The 18,171-nt window shown below is 40.7% G+C and overlaps 1 protein-coding gene across 3 annotated transcripts in view; it reads right to left on the bottom strand.

Annotated features, from left to right (window-relative positions):
- The window catches only part of FAM135A (family with sequence similarity 135 member A), a 75,043-nt gene that overhangs the window by 18,472 nt on the left and 38,400 nt on the right, over positions 1 to 18,171 (bottom strand). Inside the window, exons 8-13 of one of the 3 annotated variants that reach the window (XM_056856523.1) lie at positions 17,721 to 17,840; positions 13,664 to 13,790; positions 12,261 to 12,414; positions 8,986 to 9,063; positions 2,182 to 2,231; positions 1,286 to 1,441 (exon numbers count right to left, since the gene is read on the bottom strand). In XM_056856523.1, coding sequence (XP_056712501.1) covers positions 1,286 to 1,441; positions 2,182 to 2,231; positions 8,986 to 9,063; positions 12,261 to 12,414; positions 13,664 to 13,790; positions 17,721 to 17,840 — 685 coding nt within the window. The remainder of the gene's footprint in view (positions 1 to 1,285; positions 1,442 to 2,181; positions 2,232 to 8,985; positions 9,064 to 12,260; positions 12,415 to 13,663; positions 13,791 to 17,720; positions 17,841 to 18,171) is intronic. The other 2 variants (XM_056856521.1, XM_056856522.1) reach the window with 2 other exon arrangements.

The raw sequence follows: 18,171 nt of genomic DNA, 5'->3' as shown, positions 1-18,171 counted from the left end.
TCAAAATCATAAAGCAAAAGGTTAACACAAAGGATTTTTTTGTTCCATATGATGTCACTTAATACACACGACACAATATCTTAGTAATGGTGCCCGTTCCATGAACATTAGAACAATGCTGTTTGGGAACAGGGGAACAGTCCTACAGTAAATTACATTTCTCTCCCTTCCTCTATGCAGCTAGGTTCAACGGAGAGACTATTATTAGACCCTATTTTTAAAAAAAGGATTAATGAGACATACCATTAGTCTGTATCCAACTACTCAGCAAAGTCTGAAGCCCTTCTACAGCTTAAAGAGCCTTGCTTCAACTTAACCGGCTCTTCCACTGTCAGGAGAGCCAGTTAAGTTGGAGGAAGGCTTTAGGCTTTTGCTCAGTGGAGTGATAGAATACAGGTCCCTATGTCTGGGGCTATCAGGCTCATCCCTGACCCCACATAATTTATCTGTATCACCTGTGCAAAGCCCTCCCAAGTAACTGCCTCGCACCTTCATCTCTTTTATTGGATTCAAGAGTGTTGGAAATTAAGCTTGGTAAGGTTGAACGCATGGCTTAATTTACAACGATCTAACTAGCCCATTACCTTGTTAGTGCACTGTAAGGCAAACTCCCTCTCCCCTATTGTATCATAGCAATTTAGGTTAATTGGACAAAGCTTCTAGCTGGTGCACAGAAACATTAACTGCTGTGGTCTATTGCCAGATGGGCCACGGGGGTTCACTCCAGGAATGGTCTAACCTAAAGATGACTAAAGCTTACATGAGCAGCTCAGGCAGCAGCCAGATCTGAAATCTAACCCATGCTTGGCTTAATCTACTATCTCAGTTCTAAAACTTACCCAGCCTTTTAAGCTCATAAAATAATAAGTATAAATCTAATGTAAATAAATATAAAATAATGAAACTTGTAGAAATTAGCTTTACACATGGGTTAAAACCTTACATGTAAAAGCTCAATTTTGTGAATGAAGAATACCTAGCATTAGGAGCTAAATCTACTAGTGATTTAGAGAGGGCTTGTCCAAACTGCGGCCCCCAGGCCGCATGCAGCCCAGGACGGCTATGAATGCAGCCCAACACAAAATCGTAAACTTACTTAAAACATTATGAATCAGCTATCATTAGTGTTAGTATATTTTATGTGTGGCCCAAGACAATTCTTCTTCCAATGTTGCCCAGGGAAGCCAAAAGATTGGACACCCCTGGAACCTAACTTTATTGCAATGCTGCCTGGACGAAACATTTCTGTTCTTACACGCTGCAAGGTGACAGGGCGAATACATACACGCATTGTATGATGCTGTTGTGCTAGTAGTGCAGAGATTTCCTCTTGCAAAGTAACAACTTCGAGAAACTGTCCCCATAAAGCCATCAGAAGTGAACAAAGCTGTGCAAGATTCATGTTTATATGTTCCGGCAGTTCATCAGGATTTTCCATTTTCTGTAACAAAAAGGAGGGGGAGCACTATAGGTTGGATACAAACGTGTCCTTCTGTTATTTCCAAATGTACAATTTCTTGTACTTTAAGGAATGTCAAAAGACTCAGCTGGTCAAATACAAGTGACTTGAAAAAATATACATAGTATCTAAAAAGAAAAGCTTTTTTTACACCAGACATCCACAATAGTTATTTTTATGTTACCATTATTGAAAATTCAAGTTGGTAATTAATTTTAATACTGCACTACAAGCTCTACTCGTTTTATTTTCAATTACTTTTCCAAGAACGCTAATGTGGAATTTTGACTTTTTCATGTCTACTGTACGCTGCTGCCGAGTCTGGCTATCCACCATGAGTTATTTCCTGGATAGTCACAGCCAGCCCAGTGTAGATGCAATTTGGAATATTTGCACCAATGTGTATTGACTTTCTGCTTGCTTATGTTGAATTGCATTGCCATTTTGTTGTCCATTCACTTTCTTTAGAGAGTTCTTCAGCTCTCAGAAGCTAAGCAGGGTCAGCCCTAGTCAGTATTTGGGTGGGACACCACCAATGAATACCAGGGTTGCTACACAGAGGCAGGTAATGGAAAACCACCTCTGAATGTCTCTTGCCTTGAAAACCCTACGGGGTTGCCATAAGTTGGCTGCAACTTGACAGCAAAAAAAAAATTCTGTAAAAAAAGCTGGTAGAAAGCATTAATTTTAGATCAATATGCATTACAAGGAAAAACAGATACCTTTATTTCTTCACAGAGTTCTGACAGACGTGCTTCTACATCTATGTTCTCTGAAAAAAGTTTATAGATGATGTATATAAAGTGAGCATTTCTAAACTCTAAAATACATTTTATAAATATAGAACAACATGTGAGTCCATCAATCCAATTTCATGTAATATTAAGATTGACCACAACGGCTTCAGCCCATAGACCTTAGGACCTAATCATCTCATGTTTAGTGTCAAACACACCTCAGGAACAAGGAAGGGATTAATTGGGAATCAGGATTCCACATAAATGGCTGGAAGCCATACAATGATTTCAGCTCAAGAGCAGTTTTATTATCTGTACCTTGATTGCAACAAGACTAGTGTTCTGACTAGGTGAGGTGCAGAACAATCAGTCCTTTCCCTTTGGTACAGAAAGAAGTTTCTGATCTCCATCAACTAAGGAACATCAGTTTTGAATAACAGAATCTTGGCTGTGTTACCAGAGACCATTCTGTGAGGATTGATTCAAGAGGACAATACTGCACAGAAACTTGAGAAATGTTTGAATCTGAAAGTGGTAGATGACCATGCTTAGAGAGATGCCTACGCAACTCTATGAGTAGAGAGGAATTTGAGGGTTGCCTCTTAGGAGGGATTGTATTCAGACTGACAATGCTTTCAGGGTAGTGGTAAGGAGACATTAAGGACAACAAAGGAGTACATGTCATAGCAGCAGTCTCTACAAGCCAGCCACTTATGCCCTCCAAGATGGGGATGCAGATCAAAAGGGAACTTGAGAGACCTGGGGTAGCATGAAGAGACTAGCAGGCCTCCAGTACAGGTACAACTCATGTAATTTTTCAAAACTAGGAAGCATAATTCAAGAGAGTTTACATTTAAAAATCTAGTGTAAAAAACTGAAGGTGTTGTAAGTAAAGAGCTTAAGAAAAGATTAACAGAGTAGTTTTAACCACACTGAAATTTAGGTTTTTATATTACAAAAATGTTCCTAATAGTAAAAACATAACAGCAATAATCCATGTGTATGGCCAAGATCAATTTCCCTCAGCACTGTCTAAACTGAAACACACATGGAAAATAAGGTTTGCTGCTGATTTAATGCAACCCCTCCCCAAAAAGTAAAAATTAAACAACCTTTAGAGAGCAGTTTTAATTAGCTTTCAAGAAGAAAATCTGATGAAACATTCTCCTGTTTGTTTTTAAGTTATTTCAATATCTTGATTCAGCCTTCAAAAACACAGCCCACTAGACAAAAATAAAAACTTTCTCACATAGTCCAAATTAGGTTGGATATGTGTAGAAGGATAAAACATTTTTATTTAGAAATAATTGGGAAGGCAGCAAAAAATTTAATGGATTAGCAATATTCAGGATTGGAAAATATTGAAAAACTAAAAAATTAAATTAAAAAGCATGCAGCATAACTCCAACAATGTTTTTCCCGCAATGTACTGCTATCAATTTTTAAAGACTTGAATTTTGCTAATAAAATTACAAATAATGATCATTTATTATTTCCAAACTGTTCAGTACTAGGAAATCTCACAATAAAGGAGTCTGAAAGGAGATTCCAATGTGGATAGAAGAATGAATGTAGCGCACAGGGGAAGAAAATTAATAACGATACTCTCAGTTATTTTGGCAGGATCCAAAGCTCATCTAAGGGCTTGAGTACACCTAGCGAAATACAGTTTTCTTCTGACCAACTCACTGCTGGCATATCAACACTGTTTTGAGACTTCCTTCAATCTTAAATGTAGTTTGTCATACAGAAGAGAGAGGTGGTCTACTAAGACACGTCTGCAGCCCCTTTGGGCTCCCAGCTGTCACAGCATAGTTATTCGAATACAGGCCTCTAGTTCTTTTCTACTATATCCACAGAGTATGTTGTGGATTAGTACATGGATTACTATCATCTAAACACAAACTTTTCAAAAGCTACAAGCCTAGTTGCTGTAGTGGAACCAGCACAGAAGAGAGCTCTGGGAAACGGGAACCTATAGGTTACATCAACAAGTCTACCTACCACTGGACACGAGGGCTCAAGGCCGAACAAGTTTTTAATGAGTGTGCTGTGATATCAGCCTTCATAAAATTCGTATTTGGGACACTAATAAATCAAAGTATGGTACATCATGGCATCTAGACATTTTAATACAAAGTTCTGGGTTGTTGCTGTTTTTAGAAATAAGTGAAGATTCAGGATGGACGAAAGGAAATATTTCTTTAGTCAGCGAGTGACTAAAATGTGGAATTTGCTGCCAGAGGATGTAGCGATGGCCAAAAGTATAAACAGTTTTAAAAGGGGACTGGACAGATTTATGGAGGATGAGTCTGTCAGTGTCTCCTAGCCATGGGGACTAAGGGAACCTCCACATTCAGAGGCAGTAAACCTCTGAATACCAGTGCCAGGAGGCAACATCAATGCAACTCTTGGGCCTCTATGAACTGTTTTTGGCCCTTCAACTGGTTAGCCACTATGTGAGACAGGGTGATGGACTACATGGACCACTGGTCTGATCCAGTAGGGCTCTTCTTTTATCTAATTTGTGTTCAAAACCTTTGTTTAAAGCTTACTTTGGATTTGGTGCCATGCTGCCAATAATGCCAGCCACTGATCCATAGAGAAAACCACATAGACTTATGCACTTTCTACATGGATGCTTTCTGTCCCGCCCTCCTTACTAAGGTGTAACAATCTACCAGCATGATGCTGGGACTAAAGCTACAGTAAGATGGTACATGCTCATTAGAAGCCAAGCACCCACTTATAATTTATTATGCTATTTTGACTTTATATAAGCTATTTTCATTGTAAGCCTCTCTGTGAGAAGGCGCCAGCCAATAAGCGAGTCAAAGTACCGGAAAAATGCAGGGCGATAGGACAGCTTCTGCCCGATTTAACATCATCCAGCCTCTCCAAGAGCATCCACCCTCTCCAACTTCAAATCTATACTCTCAAAGCAAGAATAATGTATTTCTGGGCAGTACACTTTCGGAGAATGGGCGTAAGCATCTTCATGCCTAATTCTCATTTTCAACAGTGAGTGTACAATAAGAAACAGCTACAGATCCTTTCAAAAATAAGCTCAGGGTTCCCCGACAGTGCCGATGGGTACCACAGCGCCTGCCGATACCTTTCTTGCAGTTCACCAAATGTTTTTAGAAAGTGGGTTAGGCCAGTAGGGCTTCTGATTTGCCACTGGACGTCTGATCATCTAAACAGATTAAAACAACATTGTTTCACTGTAAGTTGCTGCCACAGTGTTTGTTTTATTCTCTCTCACCCTTCTTTCCCAGTGTGTTTTTCTAATTACCCCCTCTTCTCCCCGGCACTTGGGTTTCCTGTGTGTGTGTGGCTTTGCCGCTTGCAGCAGTCATTTTGTGGTTGGCTCTGACTCCTGCGGCAGCCATTTTGTGGTTGCGCCCATCATCTGTGTCGGAACTGCAAAGGTGCCCACAGGCTCAAAAAGGTTGGGGACCCGTGTCCTAACTTTTAAAATATTGAATTACTGAAAGATATGCAAATATTTACTAAAAGATAATCCTATTCATATAATGAATATAACTAAGAATTCTTAAATGAAAAACTGACGTGTTTTCTGTCACACACCAAGCCATGCAAATTCAGTTACTTAGGAAAATGATAAGTGGACAGGATGTACATTTTTACCTGTATCTCAAAATGCAGCAGACAACTGATTTCATGCCAAAGTAACAAAACTCCTTCCTCAAAGAATTATACAATTTTAATGGTATAGAAGACCAATTCTCATCATAATAAATCTAACGTACCTATCTACAGCAGTCATCTAGTGATCATTTTTGACCTTTTAAAAATAATCTTAGAATAAAAAACAATAGGCACAATCCATCCTGGCATGAGCGGAGCTATATGAAGGGGGGACTGCCAAAGGGCTTAATGGAGCCCTCCTCACATTCCTTTTTCTGCACATGAGTGAATTTTTACCATAGCAGCCATTGTGTGGAATGGGTGGGCCCAGACTTCCCTTTTTTCTCCAAGGATAGGGCCCATACCTTGTTCGGAATTCTATTAAATGCCTGATCGCAGTTTAGGACTACAGATGAAGGGCTGCATGTGATAACAAAAACCAGCCTTCATCCTGGATACAGGCCAGTATATGCTAAAATGGGAAAAGGAAAAGAAGGGCCTCGGTGGGTCTTATGTCAACCCCCCACGTATGGAAGGAGTGATCATGCCTTGAAAAAAAAGGCACAATCATGGTTAGGCTTGTTGAATCACTGGAACTCATGAGAAAGAAATGTTTCTTTCTTTGAAATGAATCAGCTGCCCCCTCAAAATATCTAGGCAGGCTTAATGTCCACTCGTAAAGAGCATGGTAACAAAAGAATTATCATCAATTATCTAAAAATACTGTGTGAGGGGGAGATAATTCCAAAAGATTTTTTTTAAGTAAAGCAAGATATTGGCTTGGATCCAGTGCAAAGATCATACAAGATCCATGGAACCATCCCTGATCTTCCCAGTTCTACCCTCATCCGAACAGCCATTACTAAGCCCAGGAAAATTTATTCCTGGGGCTGTGGGACCACACACAACAGCAGCCATGCAAGATGGAAGACTTGTATTGGGTCCCATCCATCAAGCAGGCCACATGCTGGACTTGATCTTTTTGATGGGTGTGGATTTGGGTTCGGTCTCTATAGATATAGTGCCATGGTGGGACCACTTTGCACTGAAGGCCCATTTGGGCCTCCCAGCCCCTCCCTGTTTGGGTGATGAGTGGATTTATGCTCGGCCACAGAGTCTTATGGATCTAAGTGGTTTCCAGAACGCTTTGGGGGAGCTGATACCCCCCAATGGTTTTTTTAGATGAGATGATGAATGATTAGCATAGCCGTCTTTCCAAAGCCATCAATAGAATTTGTCCCCAATGTCCTCTTTACCACCATTTCAAATTAGCACCGTGGTATACCACAGAGCTAAGGGAGAAAAAACAGGGAGCTTAGACAACTAGAGGGAATCTGATGGCAAACTCACGACAAGTGGCAAGAACATCTTATAGGACATTTTATGAAATCCTATAAGATGGCAATAAAGTCCACTAAGGATTATTATGCATCCTCCATAGTGTCCGCGAGCTCTCGTCCGGCACAATTGTTTAGGGAAATTCAGTCACGTCCCTTTCAGGGGACTCTCAAAATGGTAGTAAATTGGATATTGAGGCATTTGCAAGCTTTCCTGTGGATAAAGTCTTATCCCTCTGCTGCGATCTCCCAGCTACTTGTGATACAGTAAGTGAACCAGAGGCCCCATAGCCATCTTCAGGTCCAACATTAGATAATTTCAGGTACCTCTCCCAGTCCAATATGGATAGGATCCTGTAGTTGCAAAACCAACCACTTGTCTCCTTGACCCATGCCCCTCCTGGCTGGTCAAGGCCAGTGGGGGAGGGGTATGAGCTTCCTTGGAAAATACTATAAATCTGTCCCTGTCTTTAGGGGTCGTCCCTGGAATGCTAAAGGAGGCAGTGGTGAAGCTGTTCTTAAAACAACCATCATTGGATTCACTTGATCCAGCCAACTACAGCCCAGTATCAAACTTATCTGTCTGGGTAAGCCATCGCTGTAGGAACATCTCTCCCTGCTGGGAATTATTTAGGCACCATAAACTGAATTAATCAGAGTAAATATTCAGCGTTGTTATAATTTTATAATCTTTTATTGTCTTATAACCAAATATATTGTTTTTTAATCATTATGTTAGCCGCCCTGAGCCAGGCATTGCCGGAGGAGGGTGGGATATAAATAAAAGATGATGATTATTATTACTACCACTTCAGTGAGGAGGGGGCTAAAACTGTTCCCTTCTTTCTCTTCCCTCAACAGAGGTTGGCTCACACAAAACGAAGACAGGAGCAGTTTCAAACCCTTCCTTTCCCCCCCGCCCCCCACTGCAACCTCCCAAACTTTGTGGCTATTACTCCACATTGATCCCAAGCAGATGCAGATTGGCCATTACAGCCACCAGGCAAAGTCTCTGTGGGCTGATGGCCTGCCGCCCCATGGGTGTTCCACCAGCCCAGGGGTACAAGACTGGCAGAGCATCACACAGCCCAGGGAAAGTGGTGTTGGGTTCCCATAAGCAGCTTGCAGCCCAGGGAAGGCAGCGAACAGCCTCTGTAAGTTGTGCACAGCTGGCACCTTGTCTGGGCAAGCAACGCACATCAGGTAGATGGAGGCACCCAGGAGAACCATGCAAGACATAGAGTCGAGTAGTTGTCTGGCTGCCTATCTTTCCCTTCCTTGAGGAGGAGCAGGGGGTGCTGGGGGGGCACACCATTTTTCAGAGCTGTTTTTCGCCCCTCGCAGTATGCCACTGGTCCCGTGCCGACAGGAATAAACTTTTGCAGGATCAGAAATGGCTGCTGGGGGAAAGTGAGAGTCAGGAAGATCTACTGATGGATCATGAGACCCAGCCCACTGAATATTAGCTTTTAGAATGTTCGTTTATGCTTAATATTGTACCCATCAATTGAAGCGATCATGCTTTGCAATCAGTTCTAGGTTTATAATACACAAGTAAAAAAAATATCAATGAAATGAGTTCATTTCATCAACACTGAAGGCTGGATAGTGCCGCACACAGCCTGAATTTAACATCTTCCTTGAACTCTTATATATGGGCTGAATGGCACCTTAAGTTTTTTTGTTCCTGTTTTAACATGGAATAAAATGGTACTCTTTACAAACAATAAAAATGATGATCTTTTATTGTAACAAAACCTAATGGGTTATAGAAATAACCCACATTTTTAAAAAAACATACCTAGATAGGCGTCTCCCTGGATTCGTAGGTTTTTTCTTCTGAGAAGGCGTTCATAAAGGACCTGCATGCGGGCCTTGGCTAGTTATAAGGATTGTACACATGACTAGTTACTACACTCCTTTTTACCAATCTGTGTTTTAATTACTATTATTAGCCTTAAAATTAGTAAGAAAGTTTAATCACTCACCTAGCAATTAGTCGAGAAAAATTAAAGAAAAGAATTTAGTAAAGTTCTAGATAAAGAGATGATGTACATTATGGCTGTTGCTGGAAGGCCATCGCCTGCTTAAGGTTTTCCTTTATTAAATCAATATCACCCAAATGCTACTAATTTCTGGTACTTAAGCATAAATATATATGCACACACTTTTAACAAAATTGAGTTTTGCTTTTAAAAAGCTAATTTTGAAATTAAAAATGTACATCACAGAAATAAGTGAATGGAAGGCAAGTGGGAAAACAGACAATACAAAGTAAAGGAATAGCAATGATTTCTGGAAATTTAAACGAAATTTGGTTGTGCTTTTTCCCCCCAAATCCCATTTGAATCTCACAATTTTGAAAGCTCTTATCAAAATAATTTTTTTAGAAAGCTTGCAACATATTACACACATTATCAAGGTATGAATAAATCATAAGTCAATCTGCGTATATAGTGGCATGTAAGTAGACCTCAACAGCTTTGACCGGGCTTACCTGCATGCAATGTTGACTAAATTGTGTTCAGCATTCTTAGGAACAGATTTAAGCTAATACTGATATCAGCAAGCAAGAAATGAAACACTTCCATTGTACACATAGGCCAACTCAGAATATCTAATAACTTAATAATATTCACAAGTAAATAAATAATATTCACAAGTAGAATATTAAAAATATAAAAACTATCAGCAATAGAAGCACCATATGTTGCAAATAAGGTTGTTTTTTAATGACACTAGATTTTTTTTCTACTTTGAAGTTTGTTTTTCTTAACAGATTAGCAATTTGTTATTTGGGGCTCATTTTAGATTAGATTAATCAGAGTAATTTTCATGGGATATCCTTTTATTGAAAATGAATTTTAAATCTAATATAGCGTATACAAAACAAATACTCAAGAGTTTATGGGTGAAAAGTTATTAAATTCATAAGGTTAGACTGGTGCACTTCAATTGTATGTCCTACAGTACAATCCTAGAGTTACAAGCCTACTTGAGTCAATGGGTTTAGAGGGATATAACTGCTAAGGATCGAACTGATAAATAATAGTCACTGCATAATTTCATGGCCAGAGTGAAATTTAGGACTTGGTCAGAGGCACAAGAAGCATAAGCATACTTCTACTATCAAGTACTGCTGCCTTTCATCAACTGAAAGTTATGTTATCCTCATTTATTAACCAGGGTACTTAACAAAAGAATTGCCCCCAAGTGATTCATGGCTGCAATCCAAGGGATCAGCTTGCAGGTATATGAACGTGCACTTACAGCTTGGGCTTTCTTCCTGGTTTCATGAAAAAAAGAATTTGGAAGACCCAGGTTTGAATGCCTACTACCATGGAAGCTTGCTGGGTAACCTCTGGCCAGTTACCCACACTCAGCCTAACTTGCCTCACAAGGTTGTTGGGATTAAATGGAGGAGAGAAGAACAATGTAAGATGCTTTGAGTTCCCATGGGGGAGAAAGGACATCTATAAATGAACTACTGTGGCAAGCAACATTTAAGACAGAGCACCTGATTTGATGGCCGTAAGAGCGGCCACAGCAGAAATGATGAAGAAAGCCCCAACACTCTGCCCAGCTCTTTTGGATGTCTTTTTGGATTTCTACCTACATCTTTAAATGTTGTGTGGAATTCATATTCCATAATTACCTCTAATACTGTTAAAAGGACACTAATTTAAGAATGGTAGATATAATCTCTCTGTAATCTCATTTGTCATTTTGAGCTTTCAAAAGTTTTTAAGCCCCATTCTGTATAGTTTTTTTACCTATTTAATTTAATAAATGCTATATGTTACATTAATGTTTAATCAACCAGAAACAACTGATATGGATTGAAAACATATTTTTCCCCAATAATGGGACCATGGATGCACAGATAACGTAACAGGGTTTTAGTAATGACGACTGAGCTTTTAATTATCACCATTACATCCAAAAGTATTCAAACATATTGAATACTTATATATTATAAAACATCAATTATTTTGAAGCATAGAGCCAGGAACATGTCAGAGAGAGCTGCTCCTCCCACAGAGGGAGAAAAGCAAGATAAAAAATATTTTCAATTAATAATAAATGCTGTATGTATTCAACATACAGACCACAATCTAGAGCAGTCATGAGATATCTTAGGAACACCTAGAGTTCCTCTTTTGTTTATGCTTCGATCTTCTATACTGAATGGCAGCCTACTTTTTAATCATGGCCAAATTTAAAAGTTACCTAGTGGTCAGGCTGGGGAAATGATGCACTAAGAGGTCTTCTAAAAACCCCAGTTTCTAAATGACAGTTGCCCAAACTTTTATACTAAGATTTTTTTTAAAAAAAAAACTGGCTTCAGGAACTTTAATGTTTAGTAGATTTTCTGTCCTGTCCACAGACAAGAATACCTATTTGTTCTGGAATACTTGGACTTGAAGCCCAAAATTTATATGTTTCTTATTAACAGGTATGTTGAATCACATATTTCTCCCCTGTATCATGTACTGTATCATGTACCTAGTATTAGTACATGAAGACCTGTCAGCTTTTAAATATGCATAGAATACTAAGCCAAAAACCTGTTTTTGTCGTGTAAGTCTTGAATTTAAGATTTACCCAGATGGTTTAAACCAGTATCGATAACACGGTGCTTCATTAGTAAGTACTGCCACATTATTTATTTGTACTACATGCAGATATAATCCTGCTGTTCAATACAGATGTGTTTACAGATTATTCCAGGAAACAGCACACATGCTGCTTTTTAGATTTGGTTCTGGTTTTTTTGGAGGACAAATCCCAAAGTCAAGAGGTACAAGAAAAAATAAAAATCTAACTGCACACTTTATTAAATTTCAGAGCAGCATTTTTTACTGTCTGAAATATTTCCAGTTATCAGCCTTGGGGAAAGTAGGCTAAAATATTAACAACAGATTCATGTGTAACCCCAACTCTAAAAAAATTTCAATGCTATAATACAGTAAATTAATTCAAGGATAATAGAAGACATAAGAAGCATGCTTTGGAGATAGAGACATATAAGAGGAGGTGTTAATAGACCCAGCAAGAAGCATTTGTTTCACATACCCAGCTCCAATTTCTGACAGGAAGGCAGCTCCTTTGATAAGCTGATGAAGTAGCTATGCAATCCTTTGAACGCAAGCAGCAAACTGGCACAAAGTGTATAGTGGAGATTGTAAGCATGATTCAAGAAAGGCTCTGCTATTATAAAACTGCAGCCCTAGAAATAGATTTGTACAAATATTAATTTCAATTCAGCAACAACAACAACAAAATCACACTCAGAAACATAGGCCAGTGTACAAAGTATGACCTACAATGTTCTTTGCACACTTCAGGCTGGATTCAAAGATCTGTCAGCAGAAGGAGCTGATGGTCACAGATTCTCACATGTTCCTGTCTCCCCCAGATTCCTTTTCCACCACTGTAAAGTTGATTTCCAGGATCGTAGGACATGCATAAACTAATAACCACCTGTTAATGACATCAACTCTCTCCTTCTAGCATTCGGCTGATGGAAGAGGAAGGAAAGGACAATTTCATCTCCTTGCTATTAGGACCTGTGACCCCAGCAATCAACTTTACCAGGGTTGGTCGGAAAGAACTGCTGGAGGAAGGGGAATGTGAGAATGATTCACAAATCCTTGGAATCAACACACAGGGATTTTCAATGTCCTTCTTCTTATAGCATATTTCCTAAGAAGCCCATTCCGAAAGTTCTGGGCCCTCTGGAATAGCACTCACAGTACATGAAGTCTTTCTTTTTGAAGGAAACATTGGCTGCCCCCCCCCCGCCCCCCCATGCAAGTCTGCTTGCATCTTGGCCAAAGGTTACAATTCTATATATACTTTCTTCATAGAAAGCTTCATTAACTCTGGATTGACTTGTGTGTAAACATGTATGGGATTGGGCTGCACAAGCGTTAACACAAGCAATGGCAATATTGAATTCAAAATTTCTTATCACATGAAAAAGGTAAAAAAAAAGGTAAAGGTAGTCCCCCTGGGCAAGCACCAGGTCATTACTGACCCATGGGATGACGTCACATCCCAACTTCTATCAGGCAGACTTTGTTTACAGGGTAGTTTGTCACTGCCTTCCCCTGTCATCTTCACTTTACCCCCAGCAAGCTGGGTACTCATTTTACTGACCTAGGAAGGATGGCTGAGTTAACCTTGAGCTGGCTATCTGAAACCGACTTCCATCAGGATTGAACTCAAGTGATGAGCAGACCTTTGACTGCAGTACTGCAGCATACCACTTTGCCTCATGGGGCTCTTATCACATGAAAAGCAACCAATATTTAAAGCAAGTAATAATATATTACATCCTTGTACATAATGTATTTAACTTAACCGCCATTCAACACAAATGCTTTTTGTGTTAAAGAATTGTCAAATATTTATTCAAGCAAGCCCCCTAAAAATAATAAACAAAAACTAAAAGACAAAAAGGATTATGATCTTACATCTGCTGATAATTGTTTGGTGTAATTGCTGCCAAATACTACACTTTCAAGAGAAGGAACTACTGAGTCTCTGTTCTGTGCTGGTGCATTTCTGTTTAGCCAAGTATTCTTCACTGGGCGAGGAAAGCTGTAAAACATTTGAGAGCAAAATTAAAAGGTTCAGAATAAAAATATAAGGTGAAATAGAAACAACTGGGGGAGGGGTGGAATAACCAGCATAGCATATAAATCCTAGTCCAACCTAATTGTTTAGTGTCAGCTGACATTAAAAATATATGGTAGCATGCCTCCAAGGATCATCTCTATACGAATTGCAAAGTCAGCCTAATCTGAGGATACTTAAATCCAATGACTGGAGCTGTGAACAGGCAAGACAGAACTTTCTGCCAATCTGGGAAAAAAAGCCCCAGGTTTGCAGGAAAACATGAAATCTTTAAAAATAATAATACATTGGGGGTTTAAAAACCCCCAAAAAGATAAAAGAAGCCCCTGTAGATTTAAGCAATAAATTCCCCCAGTGGCTGTTGCTAGGCAGCCTCAGCATTCCAGGCTAGGTTTCTGTTAGTAAACAGGCAAGGGGAGGGGGCAGGGTTCTTTGCAGGCCTATCTGGGCCACTGAGGGAGGACTCGTTAGGGCCAGGCCTGACTAGGATTGCCAGCTCCAGGTTGGGTAACTCCTAGAGTTTTTGTGGTGAAGTCTGATGAAGGAAGAGTTTGGGGAGGGTAAAGGCCACAGCCGGATATAATGCCATAGAATCCACCCTCCAAAGCAGCCATTTTCTCCTGGAGGACAGATCTCTGTCATCTGGAGTTCAGTTGTAATTCTAGGAGATCTCCAGCTCCCATCTGGAGGTTGGGAACTCTGTTGGGCCTGGCAAAAACATCAACCCAACTTGCATGACTCAACCAGGCCTGGCTGCTTGCTACTGTTCAACAGCAGCCATCCTATGAAAGCCAGTGAGGTGAAGCAGTTTAGAACTTCAGAGTAGGGTCTGGGAGATGCAGGTTCGAATTCCCATCTGGCTGTGGAAGCTCACTGGGTGATTTAGGGCCAGTCAAATACTTTCAGTCTAACCTACCTTACAGGGATGTTGTGTGGATAAAAAAGGGGAGAGGTGACTAATGTAATCTGCTTTGGTCCCCACTGTGGAGAAAGGTGGGATATAAATGAAATAAATTAATCATAAATATAGCTAAAGGTGAGAGGCAGATAAAAGGTAGGTTGGTGAATTGCTGAGAAGGAGAGAAGAAGGCAGGGAAAGAAGAGAGGATATGGGGGTTGCTAGAAGAAGGGGAAAAGTTGCAGGGAGTGGGATACAGGGGAAACTGAGGTGCTCTCCACAAGTCCTTGAGGGTTCCCTACCATGCAAGTGGGTCTAGCCCAGTGGCCACCACCATACAACTGGGCCATATTTTTTCCTAGGTAGAAGCTACTGGGAGGGGAGGGAAAGTGGCAGACAGAGGGGCAGATAAATGTAGGTAGGCTGTTGTGCAGGAAGGAGAGAAGGAAGCAGGAAAAGGGGAGAGGCTATGAGGCCTTGCAGGAACTGGAAAGAGGAAACGGTGAGGGAGGAGAAAATGCCTCCCACAAGTCCTTGTGGGTTCCCACTTGTATATTCTAATAGCAAAATGTATAGATGCCTAAATCCACAGATTGGGCCCACTTAAGTAATATTTTCCTCCGAACTTGGGGGACACCCCAGGCTTGCAGAAAAATCTGAAAGTTAAAAATAAAAAAGAGGCTGGGGGAGTACTACAAAACCTAAAGATAAATGTCTTTGCACTTGCGCAGAAATGCCAATCATGCAACTCAAGCAGAGCCACTGCAGAATGGGGGGGGGGATTATCGTTGTCACTCCTGACAGCCTGGATGGGGGAAAAGATGAGATGGCCCGACTGGAAGGAACCTTGGGTGCAGGTGGAAGAACACAACCTGCATCAACCACCAGCTCTGTCAAATGGCAACCGAGGACCAGCCGAGACGCTACTGGGGACAGATGAGGTGGCAGGAAGGAAGTACAGGCCAGAAGGAGGGATCTCCGCCAAAGCTGAAGCAGCCGTGGTGCAGCAGCCTCCAGGGACAGTGAGGCAGGGGCCGGGAGAGGCAGCCAGGTGGCAGCAGCAGGACAAGGGAGTGCCCACCAGCTGTGGTGAAGAGAGGCAGGGGTTGGGAGAGGCCCAGGGAAAAGGCAGCAGACAAGACGGGGAGAGAGTCCCACCATCTGCAGCGAGAGCTGAAGTGGCTGCAGAATAGCAGGAAAGGCCAGGACGACAGTGGCCCTCTGGAGAATCATAGGTACTGGTGGGTGAGTGGCTGGAGAGGCAAGCAGGCAAGGAGCACCCCCCCATGAACTCTGGAAGGCAATGGAGGCAGGCAGATGGGTGGGATGAGAAGAGGAGCAGGAGAGAAGGAATGGCAGTCGGGGGGAGGAATGACAGCATGGGTGAAATGGGAAAAAGAGATGGAAACACAGAGAGAAGGAATTACAGTATGGGGGAATGACAGTAGCCATGGCTGAAATGGGGAAAAATAGAGACAGAAACAGAGAGAAGAAATCACAGTATCAGGGAGTGGAGGAATGATAGTACCCATGACTAATATGGAAAAAAAGGAGACAGAAACAGAGAGAAGAGAATGACAGTAATGGCGATAGGCAATGGTAGAGCTAATTGGACAGCTGCCCCAGCAAGTTCCTTGTGGGTCCCCGTTTGTAGAATTCTAATCGACTGATACGAGGCCACTGCTATCAGTTACCATAATCCAGTTTGTATGAGGAGTCACAAGCAAAACAAACAAAAACCTAAAAATATGTGCAGAGCCAATAAATCTTTTGTCTCTTTAATTGTGTATCTCGGTGTATAATCTGATTAAAATAAAATACAAAGAAATCTAATTTTCTAAATATTTCTGTTTTTGGTTAAACTAACACAAATAAAAGGCTAACCAATGTCTGATGATAACAACAACAACTAGGTAGGGTGGTCCCACTCTGAATTCCATTCTTCTATGCTTCCTGGATAACATCAAGCAATGTACAAACATTTCAAATATAATGGCAAAAAATTCCAGTGAATAAACTTGTAACACTGGCTGGAATTCATACATTCATTGAGGTAGCTTCCTGAAGTGAAGAGTGCTTTGGGCTAGTGTTAAAGATATAAAATTCCGTAGGCATCCCTAAACCCGCTCTTTAAATTCCAGCCATTAACTTTATTTTGTTAACGATTAAACATATACTGTATTTGCAATAAGATGATACAAAAAATATAAAGATCTAGTGTCCTTCCCCTCTGCACGTAGGTTAAAAAAATTAGGTGTCTTTCCTTTATACAAATACAAGCAACCTTAAGGCTATCTGAGGATGACCAATCAGATTTGTGGGAAGAGTATACTGCACTCCATTTATGCTTATTAAGGTTACTTATGCTGGGAGGGGAAAAAAGCAGTATGACGGATAAAAGTGGAAGTATGGCATTAACTAATAGCAACTATGGCTATCAGGATCACACAAAGCAAGGAAAACACAATTACTTCTGACTTTGGAGGATGGAGCCCAGCCATAGAGTCTTAAGGAGAAGCTGTGCAAGCTGTACTTACACATATGACTTGTGCCAACTCCCCTGTACCACCTTCCTCCCTCTTTTGGGCATTACGTTCCAGCACTGCCAGCTCAGTCGTGAAATTACCACACCTCTCTTCATAAGATTGCCACATCCACAGACAATCTAAACCCATAATCCTTATATTGCAATGTCTTTTGTATCAGGCAAAAATGAACATAATTGGAGAAAAAGAAGTGCACTGTACATGCTGAGAACAAACAGGGAAGAATATCCATCACTTGTTACCTTTCCATCACCTTTATCAAGAAGAGCCCTATAACTAAGTTACATTGATTTTCTAAGAGAGAAATCAAAGGCAGAAGAAGCCATTACTGCCACCACCATAGAGCCGCAACAGATGGAAGATCTTAGCCAAGGACAACGGTAGCGTGGACAGCAAGAACACTAATATCATCCATGAGAGGCACTTCATCATCTACATTGGCCCACTAACCATAGCCAGCAGCTAATCCTCCTAGTTTCAAATTCTGGACAAGAGGATTCTTCGCCTTCCAGTAATCCACCGTTAGCGAATGAGTCGCCCTTTTCTCCTACTAGTCTGTAGCATAAATGGCTGCATTGCAAGAGGAAGCACACAAATCATCTCCTAAAGTCAGAGAAATTAGTACTTTCTTCTATTGTGGAGAGCTGTTTAAATGTATAATTAAATGATTTTCATTTTGCCCTTCACAGCTGGTTTTTTTATGATTATGTGCAACTACAGATGTTAAGGCCTGGGGGGGGGGGACTGGAAAATTTCAGGAGCAGGAGACTTCCCCCCCGCTGGACTTTTTTTCCAATTCTTCCAATGGAAAAACTGGAACATTTGGGGGAACACTGGAGGGGAAAGAAAGTATGAAATATTTTCTCTTTTAGAATAACTAAAACAAAAAAAGACAAGACTT

Source organism: Euleptes europaea, chromosome 10 (assembly GCF_029931775.1).
Source record: "Euleptes europaea isolate rEulEur1 chromosome 10, rEulEur1.hap1, whole genome shotgun sequence".
Lineage (NCBI taxonomy): Eukaryota > Metazoa > Chordata > Lepidosauria > Squamata > Sphaerodactylidae > Euleptes > Euleptes europaea.
Note: the sequence above shows the minus strand (reverse complement) of the source record. Positions and strands in the feature narration are given on the sequence as shown.